Consider the following 10,917-nt stretch of genomic DNA (forward strand, 5'->3'; position numbering starts at 1 on the left):
TGGCAAGCCCACCTGAACAAAGTCAGCTCAAAATACTGAAAATGCATGACAGAAGCTCCTCGCCGCCTCGCTGGCTCCGTGTCTTCCAGTAGGATGATCAGTGACTCTGTCACCATCAAAACACTCCACAGATCCCAGGAATGATTCACTTCCCACTGAATCCCTGACTGTGCTCTAAATGAAGGATGTCACTGATCACCTGACTCTGGCCAAACGAATCAAGCCTCGACACAGTGCCGGGGCGTCAGCTTCACACGGGCCATCTCTAGTTATCTGCACTTGGATCCCATTAATCTCTCCACACGGTCTGATTGCACGACCATGACAGAAGTGATGTAACTGACGCAAACATTTCTTTCCATTTCTGATCTCAAGTTAAAGGAAACATTCAGATTTCACAATATTCTCTCAATGGAAGTTTTGGTTATTGTTAGAGCGAGTTAAGCTGCTTTACATTTTGAATGCACGGTAGATGTGATGATGAGGATGATGTTCTGAATCTGTTAAGAACATGCTCCAGTCCATAAAAAAGCATTCCCCAAGTATGTGGAGGGTATCCAGGGCCACTGATCAATGATCATGACAATATTAATGATCAAGGAACTGACCTCACAGCCCATTGTTCATTCAGTGAGCTGGTTTCATCAGGTGATGTCTTCAGTCTCAGCTGACTGCATGTTTCCAACCTTATAAACAGCACATTTGCACAATGACTGAAAGCAGCCCACTGAAGGAACAATGGGCTGGGAGGTCAGAAATGTTTCTCCCACTGAAACTGCGTTCTTTTATTTTGAAAGTGTCATTTGACGCTCCGATGGCTCAGATTCGCTTCCGGTGTAAGTAGAAGAACTACTTTTAGTTGTGCGTCAGCGGAGAGACGGAGGAGCGCGATGTGGCCGCGGGGTTAGTTCAGAGAGATTAAAGGCGATCAGCTGGATTCATGATGAAGATGAAGATGTGTGCGCTGTTTGTGATCCTCGCTCTCGGTAAGATTTCCGCCCTTTGTCACCGCGGAGCTGGGAGCTAACGAGTCTTAAAAAGTGCTTGGGCATCTATATCGCGTGGTACGGTAAAAAGGGCGAATTTGTGGTGCATTTGAGTGCACCCCGTAAACCCCAGATATCTATGGAGATTTCAAAAAGGCGATGTTTTCTTCATTTGCTCTTATTTTGAAAATCTGTCTTCTACCGATGTAGCGGTTAATAAAACGTCACTGCGTCAGTTCCAGGCGGAGACACGAACCTATCCTGGCTTTGCGTCGAGAAAATCATCCTGTGTAGATCAAACCTGCAGTGCTGTGGTGAGGGAGAAGCTGAGAGTAGCTTCTTCCTTTATTTTGAAGCTGTATAAGTCTGTCGGTACTGTTCTTAGAGCAGCGTCCACACTGAGGGGTTAGATGCTGTTTTCAAAATAATAACAAACAATAATAAAGTTATAACGAAGTTAATCCATCTCCTGATGCCACACAGCTTAAATATTTTACTGGAATAAGGATCATATATTTATTAGAAAGCTGAAGTTTACTGACAGTATCTGTACTTGTTGATAATTTTTTAGTTTCTGCTTAATGATTTTATGCTAACATGTCGTTACCTTAACCTGCTACAAGACAATTTCCAGTTAATCAAAGTTGTGAGTGGGACAAACAGCGGTTATGATTATTAGCATTAGTATCAATATTTGTGAGTGTTGTTCATTTACTAGAGATACAGTTGGAAGAGAAGCTTTGCTGCTAAACATACGTACATGCGTACGAACGGTACTTAAACGCACCATGAATTCCCCGTTTGCGTCTACACGCGGAGCCGTAAATACGAATGTAAACGCGCAAAGATTTTTAACGCGCCGCTATCGTGACCGCGCTTCTTTTCTCTGATCATATCTGTACACACGTCACCAACGCGCGAGGCTCAGAGCAGATTACATGCACACACTGCTCTCTGTGTAACACACACACACACACACACACACACACACACACACACACACACACACAGCTGCTCTTGGTGATTTACGTTATGTCCTGTGGGCGCCATGTTTGGGCGGAGCTCGCAGTGTGAGCCACTGCTGCGGCAGGAAGCTCATGGAGTTGCGCTTCATCAAACATCTGGAGCTGCTGGTGTGTGTGTGTCTGCGCTGCACATCTGTTTGACGTGCTGACCTCAGCAGCTCCTCCCCTCTGTGCAGTTTACTGTGACAGGAGGAGGGTGGAGCTGCAGCTGCCAGCAGGTGTGGAGCTTCTGTTCACAGCGTGCAGAACATCAGCTGTGCTCCAGATGTTCCAGCAGACAGAACATCTGCAGGTGTAACAGATGTGGGTGCACAGTTTACTAACTGCGTCTGCACAGAGACACAAACAGATTCCCATCAGTGCACACGGTTTGTCCCGCACACACACAGGAAGTCTTTATCAACCATGTCGTGTTTGTGGCTCAGACGTGTTCACGCACTCAGTCTCTCTGATAAACTCCTGACATCTCCTCCTCTCAGCCCCACGCTCAGCTGCAGGTAACTGTTCACCTGCTCACGCTGTCAGGTTACCATGGAAACCACACTGATTAAACTTGTGTTTGTGTCCTCAGCGTCCCAGCATGCATCAGGGGTGGAGGTGTTTGAGGGGGAGGAGTCTGTCCTGCTGCCCTGTAACATGGTTGTTCCTAAGGATCATGCGATTGTGTGGAAACGCGAAGATCTGTCTTCTCAGATCGTTCACGCCATCGTGGAGGGAAAAGATGACATTGCCAACCAAAACGAGCGTTACTCCAGCCGAACATCAATGTCCGCCGACGCCCTGCAGACCAGAGACCTCAGCCTCACTCTGAGGAAGCCCACGTTCACCGACACTGGGACCTACGCCTGTGTCACCCGCAAACATGGAGCGGACCAGCAGAGGACTGAAGTCCAGCTGAAGGTCAAAGGTCAGTGCTGCAGGTTCAGGTCAGAGGTCACACTGAATCATATCACACGCATTCAGAAAGTTCAGCAACATGAAATATTTCACGTATGTGAACACGTTCAGTTACACAGAAGAGGCTTACGCAGGTTTGTGTTTCCGTGGAAACCTTAACGAGTATGTCATCGCTGACATCAGCATCCACCTTGTGTTACAGGTGGATGCTGATGAACAGTCTCTGTGACCTCAGTCACAGAGCTTCAGACCCTCACTCCAGCTGTGGATCTGACCCTGATGAGGTCAAAGGTCAGGTCCAGAGAGGATGGAGTCACAGACAGAGGACGTCTGTGCTGCTTCAACCATCAGCAGCACAGACGCTGGTCACTGACTGGTTAAACAGGTCTGTGTGGTTCAGCAGCGCTCAGCTAGAAGGTCAAATAGGAGAACATGATCAGAGGTCAGAGGTCGTACAGGATGATGTTCTGCTTCTTTGTGTTCCTTACAGAACGTCCTCCGCCGCCTGTCTGGCCCAAAGTCCTCCCCGCTGTCCTGGTTCCTGTGGTTCTCCTCGGTGCTGTCGTTTTCTTCCTCCTGTATCGCGTGACACAAAGAGAGAAGCTCATGACAGGTGAGGCTATGTGTGACTGCAACTAGTCTGTGACCTTTGACCTCCACACGCACCTGTCGGCTCCTGTACGTCCAATCAGCCTGAATGACATCATCAACCAGTAGCTGATTGGCTGTTAGGTGGTGAGGTGGAGGTGATGCGGTAGCCAGGTCCAACCAACAGCAGCGTTAGTATGCATGAGCTACTGTTTCCATGGACACAACCCCTGATGTTTCAAAATAAAAGCACAGTCAGAGTAAAACCAAAGCTGCGTTATTGTTAAATTATTATAAGTTATTCATTGTTATCAGATTACAAACTGAAATCATTCATCAGTTTATTACTATTATGATATGTTGCCATGGTAACGGGCTGTTTATGTGATGGTCACGGGTGAAGAAGCAGCTGGTTAAACCTGTTGCCCGTGCTGTGGTTCAGTCTGTCCCTGTGCTCTGTCCACAGTGGGTCAGCTGACACCACTGGAGGTGACGGAGGGGGCGCCGTCTGTCCTGCTGCCCTACACACACACATGCTGCCTGGGTGAGGTCGTCAAAGTGGAGTGGATCTTTGTGACGCATGAAAACAAGAAGGTGTGCGTGTTTGAGAACGGTCAGATCAAACATGACCAACAGCACACAGATTACAGAGAGCGCGCAGAGATGGAGTCATTCCCACCCAAGGAGACGAAGACCGACCAGCTGAATCGGCCTGAAGTTGACCTCAGCCTGACCCTGAGGAACCCCGTCTGTGCAGATGGAGGAGTTTACCTCTGCATCCTCCACGACAAGGCTGTGAACACCATGAAACTCAAGCTAGTGCCGCTCCTGGTCAAAGGTCAGTGAGAGAGTGAGCTGGCAGCAGCTGCTGATGTCAGTTCCTGCATGAAGTTTCGTACTGAAACCTTTTACTGTGAGAGTGCTGACTGCAGGGATCATCTTTAACATGCTTCTGCACACACGTGTGAGCCCAGAGGCATGCTGGGTAACTGTCATCCAGCAGGGAGAGACCTCTGACCCACCATCACATGACAACATGACCCTCAGTCTGAGGCTTCGTTAGCTTCACTGCTGTGTTTCTCTTCTGCAGAGCCCCTGATGACGACCATTAAAGCTGCAGTCGGGAGACGCAACAAGGCGGCCCAGCGCTTGCCTTCATTTCGTGTGTCTAAAGGGTGAGTCGACGTTTGGCCCCATGTGATTCATCTGTTTGATGACACTTTGGCCTGAATAACTGATTCGGCCTCTGTGAGTAAGGGGGGTGCTTCTGTAAGTGAGTAAGGGGGGGGTGCTTCTGTAAGTGAGTAAGGGGGGGTGCTACAGAACAAACACAGTGTATATGTTGGTGGCATTATAGTGTAAATACAGATATGATGTATAAATAAGGTGTGATGTCCATGAGTGTTGGCAGCAGAGTTATCCTCCAATCAGGCTGCAGGGTGGGCAGCCTGAGGGTAAAAGCTTCTGTTGAGTCTGTTTGTCTTCGTCCTGATGGACCTGCAGTGTTTATCAGAGGGAAGGGGGGGCGGGGTCTCTGAGGGGGGGGTCAGTGAGGTGCCGATTGGCCGCTCTGCTGCCCTCACCTGCAGCTTCCTCTTGTCCTCCACGGTGCAGCAGTTGAAGCAGTGTGCAGCAGGAGGTCAGAAGGCTCTTCATGGTGGAGCTCTGGGGTAACTGGGCCTGACGCCGTTTCCTGAGGAAGTGCAGCCTTTGTTGTGCTTTCCCTACCTGGTGGGAGATGTTTGTGGACCAGGTGAGGTCGGCCGAGATGTGGACTCCGAGGAACTTGAAGCTCTCCACCCTTTCTACCTCCTCCATCAATGTAGAGGGTGGAGTGCTCAGATCCTTTGTTCTGCTGAAGTGCATTATCATGTCCTTGGTCTCGGCTGTGTTCAGATGCAGGTTGTTGTCGTCGCACCATCGCTTCAGATGCTGAATCATCGCTGTTGTCCATCAGTCCTGTGATGGTGGTGTCATCAGCACATTTATAATGGTGTTACTGGTGTGGACTGGAGAACAATCTCCTGAGTCCCAAGTTGCTGAGTTTATTAACTGTACTGAAGGCTGAGCTGAAGTCAGCAAACAGTTGTGCAGGTGTGTGAGGATTACGTTGGCGTTTGTGTGACATGATCTAAGTCTGCCAGTATGAGGCTCAAAACATGTGGTGATTATGGTGTTAGAGCAACTGGACGATTCAAGCAGCTCCCTGTGTTCTTCTGGGCACTGCAACGATGGCGGCTGACTTAAAGCAGGACGTCCTACAGACTGCAGCATGACTGTGCCGCACACATCACACCATGGACACACCTTACCGCCGGCTTCCCGTGGCTACAGGTGGCCTCTTCATGCTGAACCTTACACTAGCTTCTCTAAACACATATACATAAAGTAGGGAGGGACCGAGCCGGTGCTACGTATCAGTATCGGTCCAATCCTGACCTAAATCACTGGATCACATATTGGGGGAAAAAACGTAACAGGATCCATTAAATATAGTGACCTTTGCATGTCGGAGCAGTGTGGGTCACGTGATGGAGCGGCTGTTGTGTGCGAGACCTGTCGGTGGTCTGGAGTTCGCAGCATCTGGAGCCTCGCTATGTGCTGCCAAACCAGGTGTTGTGCCGAGGTAGGCGTCCCCGACAAACTGCGTCGTGAGCGTTCACTAGGCATGGAGTGCGGATCCAGTTTGCTCCGCCTCCATTACAGACAGCTAGACGTGGACCTTGTGATGCTTTAGTTTGAAAAGAAAGAGTTTAGACAGTTTGTAACTCGCAGTGATGCCACAGTGTTCCTTTGAAAGCTGAAGCAGCTCATGACGTCAGACTTAACGACCAGATAGGAACTGACTCACTGCTGCCTCTGCTGGACACCAGAGGAGCTGCAGGTGCAGTTTGGACTCAGAGTCCAGAGCTCAGTCTGTGTCTGTCTGTCCACAGAAAGAAGAACGTTGCAGAATCTCATCCACTGAACAGTCAGCCAGTCTGATGCGATGAAGCTGGAGATGATGAAGAGGAGGCTGCCGTCAGCTCGTCCTTCTCCATGGATGTGAAACAGGAAGCTCAGTGTAACAGCTGAAGCTGTCTCTCATGTATGAACTAACGATGGAGCGTTGTCCTCTCAGTTTCTTCTTCTTCTGTCTGCTGCAGACTCTGCATTGATCACATGATCCACCCGCTGTTTTACTTTTACCTGTGTCTGCATGTTAGTGGATCAGCATCATGCATGTTCATGCGGCCCTCTGTGAGCTTCACACTGAGCATCATCATCATCCCACTGTCAGAGAGGACCAATCAGAGCTCAGCTCCTGGCTGTGTCTGCAGACTGACCTCAGATCAGCACAAAGCTGTGTAACACGTCCTCAGAGGTCAGCTGGATCTGCTCAGTGTGACGCTCTCTGTCAATGGAAAATTGTACTTAGTAGTCAGTATAATCTTTTAGTGATATAAGTTTGCATATGGTAGAATGCTGCATGTAATCATGTGTGTGTAGAAGTATTAGTTGGTGGGATATTGAAGGAATGTCTCATCCTAGGAGGTCTGTAACACTCTAGGGTGTTCACCCCACATCCTGGGAGCATGAGAGAGCTCGTACCTGCTCTTATTGTTTTACGGTAGGATTAACGTAGCTATGTCAGTTCTAGTCTAAGTGCCTTTTGGTTTGATGAACTGCTGGACTTTGAGACCAGCAGGTTTAGGGAAGATTTTATGGGGTCACACTCTGACCCCACACACACACACACACACACATACACGTTTTTCCAGTCACGTGGGGACCTCCATGTAGGAGATTACGCGTGGGGACACATTTCTAAATGTAATAGAGGTATTATTAAGGCATAATTTGAACTCTTAATTTTTTTAGGGATCAAACATCTATTTTGGTAACGCAATTTGTTAAATTTAAAAAATCCAATTTTTGTCAGGTTTTTCTACCTGGTGGGGACACAGCTTTTATGTCTTTTCACAAACCACCACCAGGTGACACTGTTGCACGTTTACAGTTAGAGGGTGTATTTATAGGAATTTACAACCCAGAGTAATCAAAGCTGGTATAATGAAAAAGCTTTCAAGTGCTGGTTGGATTTCAGAGAATGGTTTCTGCTACAATTTTCATTTATTGAGTTTTATATTGTTTTTGTTATTTTGTCATTACCCCTTGTATTTGTTCACTGGACAATTTGTGCACTGGCCTCTGCTTTCAATAAAAAAAATGTTTCAACTGAAGAGCTTAGCTTCCCAACTTATCTTTTATATATACAGTATAAAAAAAGAACTCTCCCTGCTCAAAGTTAACCTGAACAGCAAAGAAAACAATCTTTTCAATACTAATGTATCATTGCTGTCATGGCTGTGTGTAGACGGGCAGGAAATGGTGGACCCAAAATGCAGACTCGCGGAGACGAAAGTGAGCTGAAAAAGCAGCTTTATTGCTGAACACAAACTAACTTAACCTGAGAATACAAACTGAGGAAACACGGGCAGAAACACAGCAAGGTGAGGGTACGACGCGACACGGAACTGAGGGAGACGCCGACATAAATACACAGGGGAATACCAAGGAGCGTCAGAACACACGAGGAACACAGCTGATACAAATCACAAAGACAAGGGCAAAGCAAAACACATCCACATGAGGCACAGAACTTCAAAGTAAATAATAACAAAGAACACTGGGTCCCCGACCCAGCACTGTAACAATTGCCTGGTTGAAATGAACAATCTTTTTTTTCTCTAAACATGAGAAAACTTTAACGGTAACTGAAGCTGTTTATGTTCCATTTGTTTGACATTAGCTTCTTACCTTCTTTTCACTGACTCTCGCTTTAAAGCATCAATTCGGTTTTTCACGTAAAACTTAACTCCCTCCCAACGTCTCTCTTTCAATGCTAATGGTGAAGTCTCAATACAATTGAGACACTCTGCCTTCCCAGGAACCTTTCCAGAGCTGATGTACTCCATTAGAGTCTTCTCCACAGCCTTTATTTCTGCTTCAGTCCACTTCCTTCTTGTGGTTTGTGATGCCCCTGAATAAAGTAGACAGTAACCGTGTTATTCAAAAAGAAGAACAAGTTGGTGTGTAATCACACGACTCCCCTTATGACCAGATGTGATACTTTGAGTATGTCGACAAGTATATCAAAAGCTATAGGTACATTTGGACTATACTTTGTACTTGTTGGTATTCCTCAAGTATAAGTACAAGAAAAGCCCATAATGCATTGTTTACAGTTAAATCGCTGCAAACTATGAAAGAATTAATTGATTGATTGTCAAACATTAGTATTTATGTATGTATTATTACCATTATGCATTTATTTATATATACATGTCTTTTATCAATTAAAAGTACTGACTGTTGGTTGAGGTGTATATTTTAATCTATAATGCATTCAACAGAAAGAGTACTGTGTGGGGGAGCTGAGCTCTGCCTTTAGCCAAAAAGAACACAAGAGAGGCTGCTGCACAAACACCACAACTGTATTTTCAGATACACTGATCTCACTCACTGCTCTTTTGAAGTGCTAATGAAGTTCATTACAACTCAAGTTGTAATAAACTATGGCCTTAAACTTTCCAGGCTACACAGGACACAGTTTGTGTGGCAGACAATCTCAGTGTTATAGGTCTGGTTACTCTTGCAGTCTTACTATACTTTGAAGATTTCCCTGACAGGACATGTTAGCTAAGCTAATAGACTCCAGCAGTGCACTACCAATAAACCTAGCAGGCTCTCTAATCACCTGTGACCTGCCGAATGCTAAATGCCTAATGTCAAACCTGCTTTAAGCCGCTGTCTATGTTACTGGATAAAATAGCGTCAGCTTTTCCAGTAGGATGCAGACCGTCCGCTTTCAGCAGGTCAGGGCGGCCCCAGAAAAAAGCCCAGTTATCCACAAACTGAAATCCCAGCTTCCTTCAATTCCTGGTCAGCCAGCGGTTCAGTGACATAATTCTGCTATACATCTCATTACAAGGGACCAGAGATATTAAAGTTCTTTGGATATCTAAAGTAAACAAATTTTTTTAACTACTTACATTTTTTAAAGGAGGTGATAAAAGCTTCACCTCTGACATTACCTCTGTTAAATTATAATATTATTTTATGCCATGTTATACCCCTAAGCAGCAGATGACGCAGCAGGTGACGCAGATGTGTTTGTGTCTTGTGCATCAAGTGAAGAGGATTTTTTAGCATTTGAATTTGAGGAATTGCATTGAGTTCGGGTACACCTTCTCTTCAGTTGTCGGACATCTTCCTGAGAGTTACCTGAAGTAGTTTTCCGTGCTTTTTTCTTCTCTCTTTTGTGTTGTATGAGACTTTCTGCAGAACTGTCACTTTCTTCAGCAGTTTGAGGACCATATTCTTCCTCACTGATGTCAGTACTTGATATAGATGGACATCCAAGCATTTGTCTGGTAAACTAAAAAGATAAAAGAAAGAAAGAAAGAAAATGGTTAAATTTTTCCACTCACACAAGCATTTAAAGACTAAAGGTAGTACATTAGTAGTTGTAACAGCTGTACTGTATTGACAGTTGTATTAATACCATTTACGGTACCACACATGTCACCACTTAATTTGAACTAGTCATATTAAGTAATCTTTCCTCTGCTGCATCACATTTGCCAAACAACCCTGGGTGGCTTTGTCTGGATATGCTGTCATTACCCAAAGACTGTCAATACAGCTGCGATGTCAACTCATTAACAGTCACTTAGGTTAGTTTTAAACATCTGGGACAATGTAATCTCTAAGCTAACACTGTTTCTAGGAAATTGCTGAACTTCGTTTTCTTTTTGTATATATACACTAATGTTTATAGAAATTGATTTTCTTTATTTAAATATATGATATAATTTTTACCTGGATCAATTACCTTTGAAGAACATTTTTTATGTTTTTAAGGTAGAATAGTATCTACTCAAGTATCAACTGTGTTCCAGGTAAACTGAAGATTTTAGTAATGCATTGAATTTTAGGATTGTCAGGGGATGAGACTGACAAATGCTTAATTAATAGGCGACAAAAGCATGACAGTCATTTGTTGAGCTCCTTTTATCAAATTCAAAGAAATAAATTTTAGTCATAGCGCATAAATAAAATGGGCATTTTGGAACCACCTTACAAGAAATACTTAAAATGTGTCACAGATAAAATATACGTAGGCTTAAAAATGACATGTATCACCTTTTATGAGAACATACAGAATATAAAGTTGATCACAAAAGTCATTACGTACTTTAAGCTATTCCTTAAAATCTTTTATTGCTAACTAAATGCAATCATACATTACTACCTATGCAAATGCAATGCTAATTGAATTTAAGCAACTGTTATTACTGTAACACCTTGAAAACCTTTGTGAACTTGAAGGAAATGAATGACAGTCTTACGACCAACGTTCCCTCTACGCTGTGCAT

The 10,917-nt window shown here is 45.0% G+C and overlaps 1 protein-coding gene across 1 annotated transcript; it reads left to right on the forward strand.

Moving 5' to 3' along the window:
* Nucleotides 1-815: 815 nt before the first annotated feature.
* LOC147333466 (uncharacterized) lies at nt 816-7,735 on the forward strand. The gene is made up of 6 exons (XM_086267421.1): nt 816-986; nt 2,583-2,918; nt 3,399-3,521; nt 3,963-4,334; nt 4,587-4,671; nt 6,433-7,735. Exons 1-6 carry the CDS (start codon nt 941-943, stop codon nt 6,479-6,481), a joined length of 1,011 nt encoding a protein of 336 aa, XP_086123547.1. The 5' UTR covers nt 816-940; the 3' UTR covers nt 6,482-7,735.
* Nucleotides 7,736-10,917: the final 3,182 nt, after the last annotated feature.

Source organism: Aulonocara sp. 'chitande type north' Nkhata Bay, linkage group LG3, assembly GCF_057382095.1.
Source record: "Aulonocara sp. 'chitande type north' Nkhata Bay isolate Kocher_YH1m ecotype deep benthic linkage group LG3, A_spYH_male_GT1.1, whole genome shotgun sequence".
NCBI classification, from domain to species: Eukaryota; Metazoa; Chordata; class Actinopteri; order Cichliformes; family Cichlidae; genus Aulonocara; species Aulonocara sp. 'chitande type north' Nkhata Bay.

Coding starts and splice junctions, on each gene's coding strand:
- LOC147333466 (XM_086267421.1), top strand. CDS start 941: ATGATGAAGATGAAGATGTGTGCGCTGTTTGTGATCCTCGCTCTCG. Junction 987..2,582: donor GTTTGTGATCCTCGCTCTCG/GTAAGATTTCCG, acceptor TTGTGTCCTCAG/CGTCCCAGCATGCATCAGGG. Junction 3,522..3,962: donor AAGAGAGAAGCTCATGACAG/GTGAGGCTATGT, acceptor CTCTGTCCACAG/TGGGTCAGCTGACACCACTG.